The 23,465-nt window shown below is 34.3% G+C and overlaps 1 protein-coding gene across 2 annotated transcripts in view; it reads left to right on the top strand.

The window, feature by feature from the left end:
• LOC106870206 (glucocorticoid-induced transcript 1 protein) overlaps positions 1-23,465 on the top strand; it is a 41,682-nt gene that overhangs the window by 5,261 nt on the left and 12,956 nt on the right. For both annotated transcript variants that reach the window (XR_016241574.1, XM_014916208.3), the window contains exons 3-5: positions 6,952-7,173; positions 13,502-13,555; positions 17,466-17,793. Coding sequence is in view for 1 of the 2 variants with exons in the window: in XM_014916208.3 (XP_014771694.1) it covers positions 6,952-7,173; positions 13,502-13,555; positions 17,466-17,793 (604 nt within the window). In the remaining variant the exon portion in view is untranslated. The remainder of the gene's footprint in view (positions 1-6,951; positions 7,174-13,501; positions 13,556-17,465; positions 17,794-23,465) is intronic.

The raw sequence follows: 23,465 nt of genomic DNA, 5'->3' as shown, positions 1-23,465 counted from the left end.
TATTTGAGTTCATCTTGGCACTATATAGTCACTGCTAAGATTATTTTTTCTGGGTTAAGTGGAGCTGTCTTAAATGATAATTAGGTTGTAGGATAAGTTCTGATGGAAAGTTATTATAGAAAGTTTCTATTGATTAAAATCAGAGTTGTGTTATTTCTTAGAGTACAGTCATGCATGTAAAGCTTTGTGATTAGGTGTGTCAACTTCAGGTCTTGGGGTTGTTTTTAGGGCTCACTTTTTTACCTACTTACCTTCTTTCATGAATCCTAAAAAACAACCCTTAGACCATGTGGGTAGGAAGCAAACTTATCACACAGCCACACCTGATATATATAATCTAATTATAATGAATTCTGAGTTAGTTAATTAAACGATATGAACAAGCTTAGAATACAGTACAGAAAAGTCCCCCCACCACCACCATTAGCATATATATTAAATAACTTAAACAGGAGGAAGGGGCCATGTGCATGACCTTCAGGCCATCTGATATAAGAATCTTCAGAATAGAGATCTGCTCATAATGTTTGCAAACTAAAGGCAACCAAAGGCCAGGTAGGGCTGATAAACCTAATGATGAAATAAGTCTGCTACATAAGCATGTAAAGAAACTCGGTACTGTGTGGTAAGAAATTTGCTTCCCAACCACATGATTCTGGGTTCAGTCCTCCTGCATGGCACTTTGGGAAAGTGTTTTCTAATATAGCCTTGTGAGTGGATTCGGTAGACGGAAACTGAAAGAAACCTATTGTATATATACATGTGTATCTGTGCTCCCCCCCCCCCCCCCCCGCCTCCACTGCTCGACAACTAGTGTTGGTGTGTTCACATCCCCATAACTTAGACATCAAACTAACTGTAGTTTTGGATTTATTTATCCTCAATAGTTTAATTTGCTTATTGCTTTAACCCTTTAGCATTTGAACTGGCCATATTCAGTCCAAATATTCTACCTTTTTTATGTTGAAACTGGCCACATTCAACCTTTCACAACTATCTCATGTCATTTTAAAGGTAAACAGTCATGTCATCAAAATTTGAAAGCTACAAGATTAAGCATGGTTAATTCAATACAGCGTGAATAAATAAGCATTGCATTTAATAGAGGAGCCTGAATGCTAAAGAGTTAAACATATAGATGTACTTCTGTATACTGAATTTTCAAAAGCTTTCAAAAACTGTATCAATAAGAGTGTTGCCAATGTTGTTTAGCTCCAAATCAATCCTGATCTGTCAGACCTATGCCATGTAGATAGTAAACCAAATAACTATATACACAATGTGTAGATATATTATGTTACTGCCTCACTGGATTTGTGATGGTGATGATGTGTGCTGGGTGCTTTTAATATGGCACTGACATGGGTACTTTTATGTGGCACTGGTACAAGTGCTTTTTTACATAGCACCAGCACAGACTTTTGCAGGCCATTCTCTTCACCGGGGGATGTGGTCTTAACGCTTCTGCTGTGGAGGTGTCAGGTATCTCAGTCTTTTATTATCTCATCTGAAAGATTCAGCATTCTGAAGTTGTCCTTTGTCCCATATCTGCTTGGGTCTTCCTCTTTCACAAGTTCTATCCACTTTGAGCGAATGATATTTCTTTATGGAGCTGTCATCATCCATCTGCATCACGTGACCAAACCAGCACAATCTTCTCTCTTGCACACTGCATCTACTTCTCCTTATACCTAACTTCTCTCTCAATGCACTAACATTATTGTACATGTACACTTACATTACACATCCAGTGGAGCACACTAGCCTCATTCCTCTCTAACCTTTGCATGTTCTCTGCATTCAGGGCTCACATCTCACTATCATGTAGAATTGCTGTTCGCATACATCATACGATTTTCCTTTCATTCGGAAAGAGAAACCTTTGGTTGCTGACAGAGTAAAATCTCGTTGAATTTTCTCCATCCTATTCTTATTTTAGCTATTACAGTCTCTGTACATCCTTCCCCATTACTAATTTGGTCCCCTTGGTAGCAGAAATTATCTCCTACCTCTAATGACAACAGGGCATTTGAGAGACTCAATTTCCTGAGTATCTGTAGTTTTTATGGCTCCTAAGCATCTTCTACATATGGGCACAACTTTCTCTGATAAGCTTCCTATTATTCCACTGCACCTCTTGTGTGTCCATAGCTTACACTGGGTTAACTGTATGGAATTCCTGTCGACACCTTTCCTACATATTGAGTAGAGCCACTTACCTGATGTGGGTAAAGTCCTGTCTGTTTTTTTTGCTTACCAGGATCTTAGTCTTTACTAAGTTAACCTTAAGGCCCTTTTGCTTCTATACCTGGAATTTCTTTTCTAGCTCTGATATAGAGTCTGTTTGAATTCCTCTGGTATGGCCTGGAAGACTATGATAAAAAAGTTGGGAAATGAGGACTGAGCACTGATGAACACCTACCTGTACACCAAATTCTTCACTGTATTTGTGGTTAACTCTCACCTTACTGACAGCACACTTATACATGGCATCCCTCTGTTGAAAGAAAAATAGAAAACAAAACTGATACTTGTTTTTTACTCATAAACACTTAACAGCTTTAGAGCCATCTTCCATCTGTATCCATCCTATTGTCTCATCATCTAGAATAAACTTACGTACTCTGAATTTGCTAACTCTATATTGTTTTTATATTAAAGCTGCTTGTTCTTCACTTCATATTGTATTTCATGTCCTAGGTTTCTTACGAAACACACTCTCCTTCTTTTCTCTCAGAACAGCATTTCTCTGCTGCAACCTCCCTGTTAGTGTTATTTTCTCCTTCTTTTCTTCTCCACAACACTAATTTTGCAATCATTTTCTACCTTAACCTTAGGTTGGGGTCGATAAAATAAGTACTAATTAAGCTCTGGGTTCAATGTAATCAACTATCTCCATCCTCCAAAATTTTAGGCCTTGTGCATATAGTAGAAAGGAATATTTATTTATAAAAAGATAGTGCTGGGGTTTGTACTTCTTGTAATTGAATTAGTTGTATCTTTGAGTGTATAGATTAAATAGTTTTCTTATTAAATGTATAAAACATACAAATATTAGAAAAAGCAAAGATATCATGATTTTTAAGATTTCATTAGTGCACTTTATAGACAATAACAAGTAAAAATATTTAAACATATTATAGGTATTGTATATTTTATGAAATATTTGGTAGATGGAAACTGGAAGCCCATCATATATATATATATATATATGGCTATGTGGCAAGAAGTTTGCATCCAAACCACATGGTTCTGGATTCAGTCTCATTGCATGGCACCTTGGGCAAATGTCTTCTACAATAGCCTTGGGCCGATCAAAACCTTGTGAGTGAATTTGGTCGACAGAAACTGAAAGAAGCCTGTCATATATATATCATCATCATTCAATGCCCATTGTTCATGCTAGCTTGGGTTGAACAGTGTGAGCTGGCAAGCTAGTGGGCTGCACTAGAGTCCAGTCTGATTTGGCACGGTTTCTATGGCTGGGTGCCCTTCCTAACACCAACGACTTTGCAGAATGTGTTGGATGCTTTTATGTGACACTGCACTGGTGCTTTTACGTGGCATCACCATGGGTGCTTTACGCACCCAGAAGGGTCGGTCTTAACACTTCTGCTGTGGGGTACAGGTCTTCTTGAGTATGGCCAAGTGCCAGGTGTCATCTCATCTGAAAGGTTCATCTTCTTGAGATCATTCTTCAGTACTTTGTCCCATGTCTTCCTGGGTCTCCCTCTCCCATGTGTTCCATCTACTTTGAGAGATCAGCACTTTTTTATGGAGCTGTCAGCTTCAATGTGCATCACATGACCAAACCAGTGCAGTCTCCTCTCTTGCACACAACAAATAATTCCTCTTATGCCTAACTTTTCTCTCAGAACACTGGTACTCTGATGAACACATACACTTGCATTGAGGCATTTGAGAGAATCAATTTCCCAAGTATCTAATGTTTTTAAGGACCCTGTGCATTTTCCACGTATGAAAACTATTTTCTCTGATAACCTTCCAATTAACCCATATATATATATAGATATATTTGTGTCATGTAAAAAGCACTCTGTCCACTCTGCTGGGTGGTTGGTGTTAGGAAAAACCATGCCAAAACAGACACAGAAGTCCCGTGCAGTCTCCTGACTGGCCAGCTTCTGTCAAACCGTCCAACCCATGCCAGCATGGAAGGAGGATGTTAAACAATGATAATGATAATGAGGATGATATATATTTATATATCTGTGTGTGTCTTGGTGTCTGTTCCCCACCACTGCTTGATAATTGGTGTTGGTGTGTTTATATCCCCGTAACTTAGCGTTTGGCAAAAGAAACCAATAGAATAAGTACCAGGCTTAAATAAAAAAAAAATAAAAAAGCACTGAAATTGATTAATTTGACTAAAATCTCTTCAAGGTGTTGCCTCAACACAGCTGCATTCTAATGACTGAAACAAATAAAAAATAAAAGATACACACACACACACAGACATATATATATATATATATATATATATATTATTCATTAAAATACAGAGATGCCTATAATAGGACATCTAACCCGCTAGAAAGAGCAGCAAAAAACTCTATACCACAAAAATAGGGATTATTTTGAAAGAGAATGAAAAAGAAAAACTTTTACCAGTCTATACTCTGTACCATGGTTTCAAGTTATTTATCAAGATAAAGATATATCTTACTTGGGCAAGAGTTTTTTGCTGCTCTTTCTAGCGGGTTAGATGTCCTATTATAGGCATCTCTGTATTTTAATGAATAATATATATATAGTCTACTGACTAATTTTTATTCTCGCTGGACCACTGGTGGTAAATTAAATTTCAAAAATTTTTTTTTGCTGCCCTATGATTTATTAATGATTATATATATGTATATATATATATATATATATATATATATATATATATATATATATATATATATATATAAAACAAAAGTACTAATGCAGCTTAATTATTGATATACGGATAAAGGTGTTTTCTGCATATAGATTTATTCATCACCATACATCGATTGTTAATAGAAAGATATATTTTTCTTAATTTTGAGAGTTGAGAAAGATTAAACTAATCAGATAAACCAAATTCTCAGCTGTCGATATTTCTTAAGTTTATCAACAGGTTAATTTTCACAATGAAACTAAAATATATGTTTATTAAACACATTGTGTGTATGTGTGTGTGCGTGTGTGTGTGTAAAGGTAGCAAGTTGGTAGAATTGTTAGCATGCCAGACAAAAAGTACTTAGTGGCATTTCTTCCAGCTCTACATTCTGAGTTCAAATTCTGCTGAGGCCAACTTTGCTATTTATCTTTCTGGGGGTCAATAAAATAAGTGTCAGCAGAACACAGGGATCAGTGTAATTGACCAATCCCTTCCCCCAAAACTCCAGGCCTTGTGCCTATAATAGAAAGAACACACACACACACACACATACACACACACACACACACCAGTGAGGCATGGTTGAATGAAGATTCTGTGTGCTACTTAACCATACAAGATTGTTAAAATAACTACTAGACAAAGTCCTGGGGTTGATTTAATTGGCTAAAACCCTCAAATGTGATGTCTTAACCCAGCAGTAGTTTAAAGTTTGAAACCAGTAAAGAATTTTTAAAAAAAAGATACTTGCACTAACATGCTATCTTAAAGATAGTATATTTGCAGTGACATGGGCTTTACTCATTAACTTTGTAGAGATCAGTTCCTAATCTCTTGAAATTTTCTCCCTTTTTCTTTGAGAGTTACTTTCAATTGCCACTTTTTCTTAAAAATTTTTCTCAGAGATAACTTTCAATTAAGAATTTTTGTTCAGATCATTTCCAGCTTCTCTCATACACCCTTATATAATGTGGGGTAGACATATGCATGTATCTCCTGTGCCTGTGTCTCTATCTTATTTTAGCCTCTCAACACCTGGCATAAAGCTACCTCACTCTCTTGTATAATTCAACTCCATTAAGGGTCTTGTCTTTGTGTCGCAAATTACTTCACTACTTCACTGGTGCCCATGTTACATACATACGTATGCACACATATACACACACTGCCTTCTAGCACCACTGACAAGGCTGGATGTCATTGCTAGTACTAATAAATTATAAAATGTACTGAATCTCTTTAATGGTTTCTGATAAGCAGTTGATATATATAACTATTTATCTATCTTTTGTCTATGTTTTTGGTCTTGCAAAATTCTTGATGTGAAATTATGTGTTGAAACAGATATTGTTATAGGATACACATGGGATGGAAAGTTGCTGAAGAGGTCACAGGATGTGTGACAAAAGATTTCAGACAAAGGACCTTAAAATATGAATAATAATAGAGCTGAAATGAAAACCAAGTATATAGTGTGTATGGTTAATTGGTAAAAATATGACCATCCCCAAACATAACAATGTTTATCCATCCATCTTGGCCCAATGTTCCTGGAAAGGTCATATGAATAGAGGCACCTTCTCCATAGGTTCTTCTCTGAAGCAAACATCATTAGACTTTCGAAATGAATTCCTAAGTATGACCAACTAAGACTATAGATATTATCCAACCAGCTCATTCTTGGCCTACCCCACAGTTTCCTGTCAGCTGACTCAGCTTGAAGAACTTGTCTCGCAATTCTTTTCTGCAACATTCTAAACACATGTCTCTAGTAATGCCTGAAAGAGTACAAGTGTGAATGTAAGCACCTGAAAGGGGATCCCTCCAAAGATCTCTGGAGTAACATTACTCAACAGTCTGTGTAACTCAACAATCAGGGTGTCTCTCCATGTGAGTTGTTTCTTCTCCCCATTGAAAGGTCACAGCTTCAGTACAATTTATTAATTAGGGAAAAAAAAAAATTGTGAGCTATTGTTGATAATGATGATAATGTCTATAATTTTAAAATATTTTGTTTAATAATTTGCATAATTTATGTATTCTATAAAATTTGTCTTTTTCAGCTCATTAGACAACATCTACAAAAAAACAAAGAAGGAAGCAAACAACCCAATTCTTCAAAACTTAGACATAGTCCTGTATCTGCAAATCATTGTGCATTAACATCAAGCCAATCAACCAATGTATTCAGCCAACCAAAGTCAATATCACCTAGTATCAATAATAATAACAATAAAGCTACCATGCCTAGGTATCAAAGAAATAGTGTAGAAGGTTTAAACACAGTAAGTCATTTATTCATTTATTTATCTATTTATTTCACTACTATTTTGTTATTTTAATGTCTTATTCAGAGGAGCAAGACTAGCACATATGACCCCTTTTTAGGGATTCTGTAAGTGGTGAGAGTTAAGGAAGAAGTTATCCTTTGATCAGAGTTTTACTTGAAGGTTTGCAACATAGTGGAATCTGCTAAAGGCATCCAAGGACCAGGTAGTGATGGATTAAGTCCATCATCTCTGCTTTATGCTGTTGAGTTCAGTGTCATGTAATTATCAGCCTATCAAGGTCACTTTTGCCTTTTATCAACTAATATTGATAATATATATATATATATATATAAAACAGTAAATACACTGTGGGTGAAGGTGTGTCGCTTAGTGGTTCGGGTGTTAGATTCATGATCATATGATTGTGGCTTCAACTCCTTAACTGGACAATGTGTTGTGTTCTTGAGTAAAACGTTTCATTTCATGCTGCTTCAGTCCACTCAGCTGGGAAAAATTAGTAATCCTGTGACGGATCAGCATCCCATCCAAGGAAGAGTATATGTGCCATGGAAACCAGGAAACCAGCCTTATGAGTTTATATGACTTGGAAAGGGTTCTTATCCTTTATTTTATATCTAACTACAGTGTGTTGTGCCTGTAAACAATTTCACATCATGCTTACATGAAACCGGAAAACATTAAAACAAATATTGTAACATGTATAAATGCAGATGTGGCTCTGTAGTTGAGAAGCTTGCTCCCCAACCATGTGGGCTTTGATTCAGTCCCACTGCACGGAACCTTGGGCAAGTGTCTTCAGTTAAAGCCTTGGGCTAACCAAATCTTTGTGAGTGGATTTGGTATGTGGAAATTGAAAGAAAGATTCATGCATGCATGTATGTATGTTTCTGAGTGTATTTATGTCTACCCTTGTCTTGGTAATGTGTGATGATGGCAAATGAGTGTTACCATCATACAAGCAATGTTGTTGTTTGTTTCCAATCTTTAGTCAAAAACATATCTAGCTATGGGGAAATATTACCTTATCTGGAAAGTGGTGAGGTTTGTAACAGGAAGGGTTGTAGAAAATCTGCTGCAACAAATTCTTTCTAACTTATGCAAGCATGGGAGTGGATTTTAAACAAGGATGATGACCGGATTAGCTGTAGAGGCAGATGAGAAGGATGTGTTGTTGCATGCATATGTTTTGTTTTTTAACTGGGTCAATGTTGATTGAGCAAGCCTCTTATCAGATGTTTTCTAGTTATGACCGACTCTGTCTTTTCAGAAATAAAACGACATTAGGAAACAAACTGGCAGAATTGTCAGAGCAGAGAATAAAATATCTTGTAGTTATTTGTCCTGGTTGTAAGCCTTTCATCCTTTTGGGGTTCAATAACGTAACCAGTCCCTCATCATCATCATCATCATCATCAACATTTAACATCTGTCTTCCATGCTGGCATGGGTTGGAAGGATTGATGGGAACTGACAAAGCCAGGTTCTGTACCATGTTCCATAGTGTTTTTGGCTTGATTTCGCAGCTGGATATCCTTCCTAACATCATTAACTTTACAGAGTGTACTGGATGCTTTTTATGTGGCACCATCACCAGTGCTTTTTATGTGACACCAACACCCACACCAATGTTGTTTTACGTGGCACCTTGGTTTTAGGATCTCAATTCTGTTATGGTGGGCGGGTCTTCTTGATTAAAGAAAGAAAATAAGATACTTACTCCAGGACAATGGTTGCTGATATTGTTAACAGTTTGGAAATCAGATGCTTTGCAATATGTGTTCTGGTTCTTTGTATCCTGAGTTCTTGGGTGGTACCAGTTTCAAAATAATTTACTCTCTTCCAGTTTCAGAGACCTTGGAAGAAAACAAAAAAAATAGGAGGTTATGGGTGCTCTCCTACTTTCTCTGACTAAACTATATATATATATAAAAACTTATCCAATGTATTCTTTTTTCTTTTAACCCTTTAGTATTCAGATTACCCTGTCAAATGATATGCTCATTTATTCAAATTGTTTTGAATTAATCATGTATTGTCTTGTAACTTTGAGATTTCAATGATATAATTGCTGATTTTTAGAATGACATTGTAGCATAAGTGTGTGAGGCAGGATCTAGCCTGTTTGAATATAAAACAGGTAGAATATTTAAGCTGGATATGGCTAGTTTAAATGCAAAAGGGCTAAATGTTAGGAGGCAAGTTGCCAGGGATTTCGTTGTTATTTCTAGCATGCTATATGTGTTTATTTTATGTCTGTCCCACGTGGACATACATTGAATAAACACACGTGTTTGTAAATAGAATACTTTCTATACCTATAAAAAAAAAAAATGATTGAATACAACCTGTCTTTGACAATTTCACAGGTTTATCTTTAGATATTTTATAATGTTTCCCAATGTTAGGAGGCAAATTGCCAGGGATTTCGTTGTTATTTCTAGCATGCTATATGTGTTTATTTTATGTCTGTCCCACGTGAACATACATTGAATAAACACACGTGTTTGTAAATAGAATACTTTCTATACCTATAAAAAAAAAAAAGATTGAATACAACCTGTGTTTGACAATTTCACAGGTTTATCTTTAGATATTTTATAATATTTCCCACAGTTTTCATCTTCAGGTATATTTATTTTGTATATTTAATATACAAGTTAGTCTAAAACATTTTACAGCTTGCAAGGTGAGATATTTTGCCAACATGAGTATATAATGTTTTCCAGAAACAATGAAATATTCCCAATGAGTTACATTTTATTTTGCTTGCATCTAATCTAATATTAAACCAAGTTTATTTTAGCTCTTATATTGCTTATTGTTTTATTCATTTTCTTCAATTTTGTTTTGTAAAAACTGAGAGAAGCTTATGCTTTTCTCATAATTTTTAAGAAGGTGGGGTATGATTTGGGGAAGATCTGGTTGCTATTTCTGTCAGGTTCATAAACTATGTAGAGGCTACTTCTTTGGTACACCTTTGAGGATGAAGTTTCTTCACCCAAAAGGTAGTTTCAAGAGTATGTGTAAGTGGTGTGATGTTGTATGAGAATGAGATATTGGCATTGAAAGTGGAAGATCTTAGGTGCTGAAGAAAAATGAGTTAAGACTGATCTGTTAGGTGTGTCATGATAATTTGTATGAAAAAAGCAGAACATAAGTGTACTGACTGAATTGTTTGGTTTGAAACACACTAATCCTTTAGCATTCACATTATTCTGTCAAAAGTAATGCTTATTTATTGATATTGTTTTGAATTAATCATGAATTATCTTGTAGCTATGAGATTTTGATGAGGTAACATTAATTTTTTTAAATGGTATTGTAAGGTTGGTATGAGAAACCAGATTTGACCTGTTTGAATGTAAAAACAGATAGACTATTTTGGCTGGAAATGGCTGGTTTAAGTATTCAAGGTTTAACTAATATATATGCAGTAGAGACAGTTAGTGGTTCAGACACTTGAAATAAATTGAATATGAATGAAGTAGTGTTGTCATTGAAAAGTATTGATGTTAGAGGAACATGGGAGAAGACATAGGAGAATATGATATTTATAAGTTATTCAGAAAAAAAAATATAATCTAAATAGACAACTTATAAAAAGTTTATATTATTGTTATTCTGCTTGTCATGAGTGAAAAGTAAAATATATGAGTTCAACTTCTATGGAATGGAATTGAGAATATAACAAGTGTAGCTGTGTGGTAAGAAGGATACTTCCCAACCACATGGTCCCAGGTTCAGTTCCACTGGGTGGCACTTTATGCAAGTGTCTTTTACTGTAGCCTCAGGCTGATCAAAGTCTTGTGAGTGGATTTGGTAGCCAGAAACTGAAAGAAGCCTGTTGTATGATGTGTGTGTGTGTCAGTGTTTGTCTCCCACCACCAATTGGCAACCAGCATTGGTGTGTCTATGTCTCCATAACTTATCAGTTGGCAAAAGAGGCTGATAGAATAAATACCAGGCTTAAAAAGAAAATAAGTACTGGAGTTGATTAATTTGACTAAAATTCCTCAGGGTGGTGCCCCAACCATGCACTGAAACAAGTAAAAAGGAAAAAAAAAAAAGTAACCAGGTTATTGTATACAATACTCAGATGCACTACAACTTGTTGAAAAATGGTAAAATAGGGAACAGAAACCAGCAATAAGTAAAGACAGCAACAGAACCCCAAAATGCATGCACAGTACACAGATTAAAACACAGAGTACAGTAAAGTGAACAGTTCAAGAGCTGTAAAGAGAAAAGAGTGCATAAGCATGTCAGATGTAGTGTTGGTGAATTTCATGAAACTTGGAATTTTAGAAGGGCACAATATACTGACATGGATAGCTTATTCTATGCTTCAGCAATTCTGAGTGTAGTTTGTGATCAAATTCAAGTGTTATGTTTTAACCCTTTAGCATTCAGATTTACTTTGTCATATGTAATACTTGTTTATTCACATTGTTTTGAATTAGTCATGTGTTATTTTGTAGCTTTGAGATTTTGATAATGTGATTATATGTTTTTAGAATGACCTTGTACGGTAGGTGTGAAAGACCAGATCTGGCCAGTTTGAATATAAAACAAGTAGAATATTTGGGTTGGATATGATCGGTTTAAATGCTAAAGAGTTAAACTATGGACTAAAATCAGGGATGCAATTGAAATGTTCTTCATAGTGAAATAATGTTAAGAAGATCTATAAATTTATGCATCAAAATAGAAATATGAACATTAGGAAGACATGCACTTTCTGTGGGTCCTAGTATTTTACTGATTCTTTTTATAAAATCATTCATTTGCAAGTTTAAATTTGAAGGAAATGGGCTAGATAACTCTTGATACTGAATTAAATTCCATGAATATTTGAAGTAATGTTTGATAGTTCATTCCTTATATTCCTTCTTTATAAAATCTAATTTTGAATTTTGCTTTGATTGCAGAATAATATGAGAATCTTGTATTATAAAAAAGTAGATTGTTTTAATTGGATACTGAAATTATGTCACTTATTTAATTATTCTACCCTATGATCACTCCTCCACCAAAATTAGGTTATTCAAAGAAGATTTTTCTATAAATATTTTTGTTTAACATGTGACTTAAAATCATTTGACTATTGTTGTTTAGCCTTAGGTATTAACTTTGCTGGCTCTGATCCACTGTGATCAAATGTGTTCCAGTTGTGATTATTCCTCTTTTACTCAGACAGTACCTCTAGGACTACATAATCAAATGTGTCCTATTTTTTTAAAGACAGTGCAATATGGTTTGAGGGATGTTTGGCTGCTATATTTAGTAGGTCAAGAGACTGTTTCATCGACTTAGTTATTTAATTCCATATAGCCCCTGATTGTGCAAACTAATGTTCAAAGGCATCTATGCCTTGACCATCCCATTTTTATTTCAGGTACAGTTTACTCAGAACTGCTACTTTTAATATGTCTTGTGACCATGTAGTGGTTCCTTCATTAGCTCATTACTGACTTAATTGTAATTAGAGGTGGTTTTAGAACCCATGATTCGTTAGCCTCATTAACTTTTTTTGTGTTATCTAATAGTGTTATGTTTATTTTAGTTCCAAACAGAGTTTATTAATTCTTTCTTTAATTATTATTGTAAATTAAGTAGGTTTTTTTTTTAAAGTAATTAGGAGTAAATATAGAAACATTTATTCCTATTATAGTATGTGAAAAAAGTTGTAGTTTAAAATAATAATTATTTTAAATATGTAACTTCCACATAGTTTTGGGCATGGTCTCATTCTATGGCATCTTGGGCAAATATTTTCTTCTATAGCTTCATGCTGACTAATACCTTATGAGTGGAATTGGTAGCTGCAATCTGTGAGACACTCAGTTATGTGTGTGTGTATGTGTGTGTAATACTAAATCTAAATGAAATTGGATGTCAAAGAAACCTAATGACCTGAGATGCTAATAATGTTAATAAGAATACTAAAATGTGAAGCCATAGAAGTTGTTCTTATTGAAGTTAATTGAAAAAGTTCTTTGTATGGGAGAGGTAATGTTAATTCACATGTATGGCTAATCAGAAGTGAATGGTAAAAGTGGCTTACTATATTGGTATAAATGCATATTGGGTGGAGATGTTATGGATGTTGGCAGTGAAGGGTTACTTAGAGTTGGATTTATAAAGAATTGAAAACAGGTTTTCAAAAGGCAATTCAATAAAATTGAGATAATGAGATACAGAATATCATGAAACTATTTAACCCATACTAACAAGGAAAAATAAAATTTAAATAATGTTGATTTGGATGCGTATAGTGTATATCTACATTCTAAATTTCATTTTTACTTTTTTCATTTTTCAGGAGATTGAAAAGTTAGTTTTAAAATCTATTTCCTTAATGGAAGATGAAGATAATGTATGTATATTAATAATTTTTTTAATATAATTATTCTGTTTTTTGTTCCAATACAATTTTTCTTTTATTTTTGGAAGCATTATAAACAACCATAATAATAACAATGATGATGATGATAATAATAATAATAATAATAATAATAATAATAATAATAATAATAATAGGAGCAATATTTTATCTCCAACTTAATTTTCATGTTTTTATTTGATTGATATGAAGGCACGGAGATGGCTCTAGGTGCAGGTGTAACTGTGTGATTAAGGAATACACTTTCCAATCACATGGTCTCAGGTTCAGTCCTACTGTGTGGTGGCACCTTGGGCAAGTGTCTTCTACAAAAGCCTTGCTAGTGGATTTGGTAGACAGAAACTGAAAGAAGCCTATTATATATATATATATATATATATATATATATATATATATATATATATATATATATATATATTCATATATGTGTGTGTGTGTGTGTGTATATATATATGTATGAAAGCACATGGCTTCGTGATTAGGGATATTCAGCTCATGATCATAATGTTGTGAGTTTGATTCCAGGCACCACGTTGTGTCCTCGAGCAATGCACTTTATTTCATGTTGCCTTGGTCCATGAAATAAACTGGCAAAAATAAACTGTACCTGTAATTCAAATGGCCAGCCTTGTTATATTCTGTGTCAAAGCTGAATCTCCCTGCATGTCTATGGAGTTCTTAGCCACTTGCACATTAATTTCATTAGCAGACTGTTCTGTTGATTGAATCAACTGGAACCCTTGTTGTCATAACTGATGGAATGCCAGTTATGTATATGTGTGTGTGGGTGTATGTTTGTGTCTCTGTCTTGACATCATGTGATAGTCATAAATGTGTGTCACTGTCATAGAAGCAGTATCATTTGTTTCCAATTTTCTGCAAAAACATCTGTAGGAACAGGTGAGGGTGGACGATAGGAAGAGCATCCAGTTGTAGAAAATCTGTCTCAATAAACACTATCCAACCCATACAAGCATGGAAAAGTGGATGTTAAAAAAACATAATGGTGATGAGACTCTCCATTTCTGTTTTTATTTTCGGTGACTAAAATGTTAGCTTCATAAAGTTTCACTCACTTGGATATAAAATAAAAACCAAGAAAACTAGTGGTAACCTGTATTGGCAAAAATTCTTTAATAAAGTTTGTAAATATGGGTGCAGGTGTAGCTGTTTGGTAAGAAGTTTCTTTAGCAACCACATGGTTCTGGGTTCAGTCCCACTATGTGACATCTTGGGCAACTGTTTTCAACAGCCTTGTAAGTGGATTTGGTAGATGGAAACTGAAAGAAGCCCATTGCATATGTGTGTGTGACTTTGTGTCTGACGATGTCCCCCACCACTGCTTGACAGCCTCTGTTGTGTTTACATCCCTGTAACTTAGTGGTTCGACAAAGAGACCAACAGAATAAGTACCAGGCTTAAAAAAGTAAAAGAAGTACTGGGGTTGATTCATTCCACTAAAGATTCTTCAAGGTGGTGCCCCAGCATGGCTGCAGTCTAATGACTGAGACAAGTAAAAGATAAAAGATATGGATACAAAATTTTTTTGAAGCTTCAAGATTCTTATCACATGTCATTCAAACTTGAAAATTTTATTTTGATATAATCAGAATTAGTTGTAAAATAAACAAAAAATGGCAATTTAAAAAAGAATTGATTCCACTGTTGTTGTTAAGTAACATATTTCTTCACAAATATATTATTGGTTTAAAGAAAATAAAAATAGAAAAACAGTTGAAATTATTTTTATTCATTATATTACTAGATATCAAATAATTAAGTTGTGCCATTCTCTCAGTGTAAATAAATCAGATTATATGATTTTTGAAATGTATCATTATTTCAAAAAGTGCTTGTAATCAGAAGTTTTCTTTTTGTGTAATATTTATGCTTAGAAACTTTTGTGTATTTTTGAAAATTATTGCTTAGCAATGTATTTTGTTTAGCAAATATTTGAATTATCATCATTGTTATCATTTTCCTAATTGTCATGTCATGTCAGTAGTCAGGTGAAGGTGATTTGGTGGGGGAATGGTACATAAAAGGTAAAAACAAAGACAAAACTAGACAGAATGGAAGAATATGGAGAGTGAGGAATATAATAGAGTGAAATGTTTTTGTATTTTTTTTTTTTTTGAACTCATATATTTCTAAAGAAATCACTAGAAAAGAAATATATTGCTTGAAAAGAATCTAGATGTCAGGTATACTTATCAAGGAGAGAAGCTGAATGTCAAAGCTTTCCACTGTTCTGTTGTGTGAGGATCAAAGGTATGAGGCAGTCCAGATTGCAAAGCAATGTGTCAAGATAAATCAGGATGTTGTTAATGCAAAGTGTGAACTGAACAATAACAGTGCACTAGCTTTCACTTCTATGAGAGGTCAAAAAAATATGGGAGAGAGGACTTCCCTAACTAGGTCCAAGAGAGAACCAGACAGCAACATTGTTGAAAGGGCAATTAGTAATATGAAAGTACGGAAAGCAAATGGACCAACAGAAGTAGTTGACAAGATGCTGAATATAAGCAGTGAAATAGGTTACACACTAGTCAGCATTACAAAGACTGACCTTCCTCTTCAGAGCTAGAAAACATTTCATTCTCCAACAACCATGAACCCTCTACAAAACACAAGTGAGATCCACTATAAAATACTGCCCACCACATCTAGGATAGTACTGCTATACATACAGACATTGTAGAATGTACACCACAATTCCTTTGAAGATTATTTGGCTGATTTGCATGAAGTCACTTACCAACACACTCCAATCTGTGGTTCATCAACATGCTGTCTCACTTTTCTGCAATTTCTGTTGTTGCTACAGTGGCTTGCTTTGTTGATCTTGTAGAAAGTATTTGACACTGTTAGTCATGAAGAGCTTTTGATGATCATGGCTAAGTACAACTATCCTGATAAGTTTATTGTCTTGTTATGGCCGTTCCATGCCAAAGCAATTCATGATGGGAAGTGCTTTTCAGCTGATTGATGCATTCTTGGAAGAATGACAGGCTTTTCAACTTTGAGAAGACTCTAGGTAAAAGCAAGGTGAAAGAAGATATGAATAAGCAAATTACTGTTAGCAGATGACTGTGCTCTCATTGCACATTCAGAGTTTTGACATGCATCAGTGCATGAACAGGTTGTCCTCTGCCTATAGTAATTTCAGCTTCACTATCAGAAGAAAGTACTGAAATCATGTGGCAACTAGGCCCTTGCAAGGTATTTGTGGGGCCTGCAGCAACAGTTAAAGATCAGCCTCAACAGACCATTGACAGATTCACCTAGCTTAGTAACACTCTATCAAACATTGTTCACTTTAGTGGACATGCTGTGCTGGAGAAAACATATCTAATCCATTGTAAATGGATTAGATGTGTCTTCTCCAGTGCATGAAAGAAAATGGTGGTGAAATAAAATGAAGGAAAAATGATGATAATGATTTCTAGATACACTGTCTAAAATGACATTTCTGCTGGTAAAATGAAATAAAAGCACTTGACTTTCTTTTTCTATATTGAAAATTTATAAATTGCCATTTAGTTTGATTTTTGATCTAGTCTTAATTAAATCTTTCATTACCATATTTTTGTTGATATACAGTGGCTTTGTTTCAATTAATTTGAAAATAGTGAAGAATTTAGTAAAATAATTTTGTCACTATTAAAGCCGGTGTTTGGAACATAAATTAACATGAAATTACAAAGGAAAGTTTTTATTTTGATCACTTCAAAATAGAAAGTTTGTATCACAGAACCATGGGTGGTCTTAGCCAGGTTGGCATCAAAAGGGTTAAGAGGCTCAGTATTTGTTATATATTGTCTCCTTACGTTTGTCTTGAATATCTTTTGCACTACAATGTCAGTGTTTGATTTCCTTACAGACTCATGATATTCCTGATGGCCATCGAGCACCCTTACCTGATCAACAGCAACACCAGCAATATTCACTAAGTGGTTGCAATGCCAACAATAATGGCCCCAATTCTCTGGCAACAACACGGACCTTATATACACAGACTCCTTCAAGTTGTTTTGAGAGCAGAGAGGTATCTTCAGTTAGTAGCAATAGCAGTAGTTCTTCAACAGCAAATAGGTCCCATTCTGTTAGCCCTGCAATGCCAGTTATTCCAAATGCACATATAGACACTTCTCGACCATCTAGTCAAATAGCCAGCAAATCAGAGCATAGTTCAACAGATACAGAAAAAGGTGAGTCAGATTAAATTAGCTAATCTCACTTTCTAATTTGTGTCTCTCCTGCTTAATAGGAAAATAATTTTGACATATTTTAAGGCAACCAAATTTTAACAGTTATGTTTTGCATTACTTTTTTGCAATATTATTATTATTGTTTAAAGTGGTGAGCTGACAGAATTATTAGCATGTCAGGCAAAATGCTTTGCAGCATTTTGTTCATCTTTAGACTCAGAATTCAAATTCTGTCAAGGTCAACTTTGCCTGTCAACCTTTCAGGGTTGATAAAATTAGTACCAGTTGTACACTGAGGTCGATGTAATCGATTTACCCTTCCCCTAAAATTATTGACCATGTGCCAATATTATTGTTACAAGTTGAAAATTAAAGTTAGTTCTCTTTAAACCTTTTGTTACCATATTTCTGTTAAAATACATTGCCTTTGTTTCAATTAATTTTGAAAATAATAAAGAATTTAATAAAATAACTTTGACATTACTAAAATGGTGTTTGAAATATAAATTAATAAGGTAAGTTTTGATTTAGGTCATTTTAAACAGGAAGTTTGTATCATAGCATCAGAGGCAGTGTCAAGCAATTTGATATCAAAAAGGTTAAATTAGTTTTTATCAATTTTATTCTGGTTAACAAATTTCTTTTGACAATTCAACTTATTGTCTACAATCAACTCCCCTACTTCTTATCCATTTTCACAAGCATGTTAGACAACTTTTTACTTATAGGAATCATTTGATATCTCTTATTCCATTTATCACATATTTTTCACATTAACTATTTTTTAATATTATTCCACAAAACATTCAACAACTAAATGTATCTATTAGTTCTGGATGATAGTAAAGCTCTTGTATACTGGCTGTGCTGTTGTTCAGTATTTTATAAACATGAAATAAGGTCAGTTATTGTGTAATTGTTTCAAATAAGTAATAAATGTTATTAGTTTTGCAATTAAATTTGAAAGTTAAAAAAAAAAGAACAAGGGAATATATTTGGTTTATTATACAACACACTGGGGTGTTTTGAAATCAAGAATGGAAGGGAAATTGTTAATAGTGAGCTACACTTTAAAATCCCTTACACAGTATTTAAATAAATGTGGACAAGTTCATCATCATCATCCTTTAATGTCTGTTTTCTTGCTGGCATGGTTTCTATGGTTGGATGCCTTTTCTAATGCCAACCACTTTACAGAGTGTACTAGGTACTTTTATGTGGTACCAGCACACACACACACACACACACGTATCTATGTGTGTGACTTTGTGTCTGTGTTTGTCCCCCACCACTGCTTGACAACTGGTGTTGGTGTGTTTATGTCCCCGTAACTTAGTGGTTCAGCAAAAGAGACTGATAGAATAAGTACCAGGCTTTAAAAAATTAGTCCTGGGGTTGATTTGTTTGACTAAAACCCTTCAGGGTGGTGCCCCAGCATGGCCTCAGTCAAATGACTGAAACAAGTAAAAGATAAAAGATATGTTAAATGAAAGTATAGTGAAGTATTTTGGTTTTTGAATTGGTCAATCAAAAGAAGAAGGTACTGAGCCCTTGACCTTTACAAGCCTCTGAGACTGGTGACATTGATGTGTTTGATGTTCATCCTGAGTATCTCTGTGAGAAGAATCATGGTGTAGTGGGGAAGGAATTCCAGATGGTTGCAGTTTCTGATTAAGAAGAAATGAATATTGTGCTAGCTTGTATGTGTTGAATACCATTGCATTTAATTACAAGATGAATGCTTATCTGTGTGTGTGTGTGTGTGTACATACACACACACACACAGAGTCAAAAGGTGAAAACTAGATATGCTCAGTATAGAAAACAGTATTGCTCAAATGATTTAAACTTAAATTCTAAATTCTTAATCCGTTACTTGGTCCATGACATCAAGAGTGGCTGTAAGAGAAATCCAGGTGAGCTATGGAGATAGTGATGTAGATAAACATGATTAAGCTTGACATAGATAAACGTACATAAATAGATATAGATATACATAGACATATGTAACTACATATATTCAGAAGATATATATATTTATAGAAATATGTTTACATAGGACATAAAAATAGAATACTAAGGAAGGATACTTAGTTTTTTTAACTAAACAGCTGTTTTTGGAAGCTGGGAATTATGTAATAATTATAAGGTTCATAATTAACAAATGAAATATGTAAAAAAATCTTGGGTATAGAACCAGTAAATAGTCATATAGATATATTATTATAAGTCTGACTTCCTTTATGGGACATGGTTGGCAAAAACAGTTCACTTCGTAGTACGAGAGATTTAAAAGTTGCTGGGAGAGAGGAGGAAGGATAAAGGCAAAAGCAAAAAGCCACTTTCTTCCTCTCTCTCTCTCTCTCTCTCCCTACCTTTTTGGGACACCTACTGTAGGACTCCAAGCAATCATAATGGTGAAACATGTGCAGGAACTATAATTCAAACTTGTTTTTATCCCTATTTCTCATACATACATATATGCTGGGGCGCTCCTTCGGTTATAATGATGAGTTCATATGATCAATGAAACAGCTTGTTCATCAAATTAATGTGCAAGTGGCTGAGCACTCCACGGACACATGTACCTTTAACATAGTTCACAGGGAGATTGAGCATGACACAGAATGTGAGAAGGCTAGCACATTGAACTACAGGAATTACTCATTTTGGCCAGCTGAGTGGACTGGAGCAATATGAATTAAGTGTTCTGCTTATGAGATACAATGCACCACTGAGAATTGAAGTCATGACCTTATGATTGTGAGCCAATACACTAACTGCTATGCCATATACCTTCATGCATACATAAATACATACATATATAGTGAAATAGAGATTAATGATAAATTTGTGTGAGATACTATCCTCCTATGATAATTCAGCAGTTATGTAGGTGAAAGTTTATTTACTAATTTGAATATTAGAAAGCCAAATTATGTTCAGATATGTGACAAATATATTATTTGATGATCAATAGTAATTTTTCATTGTTAGGTATGGGAAGCAGCTTCAAATACATTTTGTTTTGTTGAAGCTCATCAGCCTTACAATAACTTAGTGAAATTGTATTGACTTCATCACATATTAAACACAATGAAATGTGTATTTATTGATGTTGATTAAGGGAAACACTGAAAACTCAAGTTTACTTGAAATACTGTTCACATGGCAAACAGGCAGTTATGTGGGAAGAAGCATTAAATTAATTAGGATATCAAAAGGACAAAGAATATTTGGATATTTGATAAAAGGAGGGCATCCAGCATTAAATTAATTAGAACATCAGAAGGACAAAAGAATATTCAGATACATGGTAAAAGAAGGACATCTAGCCATAGAAACCATGCCAAAGCAGACAGAGCTTGGTGCAATCTTCTGACTTGCCAGCTTCTGTCAAACTGTCCAACCCATGATGGCATGGAAGGAGGATGCAAAATGATGATGTTAGTGATTATTGGCAAGTATGGTAGTCAGTTCATGATATATCATTTACACGTGTATATTTTGGCTGTTTAATTTATCTACATATTGGAAATGTAGATATTTTTTGATGACTATGGTACATCAATGACCTTTAAATTTGCGATCATGTAGTAAGGCACATGTATGGCACAGGTGTAGGTATAACTGTGATTAAGAAGTTTACTTCTTCATCGCCTTCTTTTCCTGCTGCTATAGTTAGGTGTTTTTCTTCATCCACGTAGACCCATTCTTTTCTCTGTTATTGCATATTTAGGACTACATTATACAGTTTTTCAGGACGATAGGGTAGTGTAATTTGAGGATGGTTTGGCTGCTATTTCTGGCTCTTCTCATTAATATTCTATTGGAAGTAGTGTCTGTGTGGGGCATCATAGATATTCTCATAAAATTTTCTGATTTCCTGCTAGAAATTTTAGAGAAAGCCTGATCAAATGATTTTGCTTGGACAGTCAAAGTCTGGAAGAAATGATTTGTAAATGTTAGTAAATTTACTGTAACTGAATGGTGGCCAATTGCAAACAGTATATATGTTTGAATGTATGTATGGTGTCTCTGGTGTCACATATAGGAGTAGATGCTAAATTTGTCTAAGTATGCAGTTGCTAGTGGATGCTTGTTATTAATGATGTATAAATTCACAGAAATCTGGATTTACCAATTCTACTGTTGTTATTGCTGGATGATTTTTATCTGCTGCTGATACACTTCTGTGGATTGAAGAGTCATTGATTTAAATTCAATATTAGCAGCAGAAGCAGTATTAGTTCAGAATAGCATTCTGTATATCTTAACATGGATATACTATAGAAAGCCACAACACTGCAATATTTGTCTCAAGAAAATTATCTCATAGATATATAATACTAAAAAGCACAGAGGAACATTAGTAACAGATGAAAGTTGTCTGGTGTCATGCAAATATGCTGAAATCTAGATTTAGCAATTCTACTGCTGTTGTTGCTGGATGATTTTTCTCTGCTTGCTGCTACACTTCTGTATTCTTTAACATTATAAATCTATGAGAAGCTTTATAGTGATGAATACAGCAGTTTTGTGGATTTTTTTTTTTAATAATACTGCTTCTTTTGCTATTATTAAATTTTTATCCTGCCTGCCAATCCTGTCAATCACTGTTTTTCTCTATCAGTAGAGGCTAAATTTGTCTAACCCTTTAGCATTCAGATTACTTTATCAAATGTAATGCTTATTTATTCACATTGTTTTCAATTAATCCTGCATAATCTCATAGCTTTGAGATTTTAATAAAGTGATTGTATATTTTTAGAATGACATTTTAAGATATGTGTAAGAGGCCAGATCTAGCTAGTTTGAACATAAAGCAAGTAGAATATTTGGGCTGGATATGGCTAGTTTAAATGCTAAAGGGCTAAGTATGCAGTTGCTAGTGGATGCTTGCTATTAATGACTTGAAAAGAGGCAAAAATCTAGATTTAGTAATTTCACCACCCCTGCTGGATGATTTTCGTTTGCTACTGGTATAAATGTATTTGTGTATTGATGTTTGGACAAGTTATGTACATGAATGTAAATGATGCAATTCTAGTATGTAATACATTTATGAACTAACAAAATTTGATATTTCAATGAATACCGATTCAAGAATGGGTATGGAAAATATATTTACAAGTTGTGAAAAGAAAATGTAACAATGTTTGTTACAAATGTTTGTATTTTATTTGCATGAGTGTATTTACAGAGTGGTTGGTTGGTTGGTTGGTTGGTCAGTTAGTGGCAGTTAGCTGTTGTTATTATAACAGCAAAGAGGGCCTTGTCTATTACGCCATTTTAGTGGTAGTGGTGGTAGAGACAGTAACCTTCTCATTAGGATGACCTAAGGGTCAACAGGACCCTGGGTCATCATAATGTTGCCTTCTCAGTGGGGCATCAAGTGCTTGAAATGAATTCTCTGTGTCTGTTTATACTGTGGAGCTAAGTGGATGATTTAGAGAGGTATAGTTCTCAAAAGGTCAAGTAGAGCTTTTGAACACAGGCTTTGTGCTTCCATGGCAGGTAAAAGGTTGATAACAATAACAAGAAGTAATCAGAGCTCAGATATAAAATATATAAATCAGAAGTTTTATAGATCTGATCTTAGCAAGGTTTCCCATTACAGATTGTGTGAGTCATTTTGGTTGAGTAGTGGATAAGTGATTACACACAACTAT

The sequence above is a fragment of the Octopus bimaculoides genome, chromosome 4 (assembly GCF_046866305.1).
Source record: "Octopus bimaculoides isolate indiv1 chromosome 4, ASM4686630v1, whole genome shotgun sequence".
NCBI lineage: Eukaryota > Metazoa > Mollusca > Cephalopoda > Octopoda > Octopodidae > Octopus > Octopus bimaculoides.
This window is presented reverse-complemented; position numbering and strand designations above follow the sequence as displayed.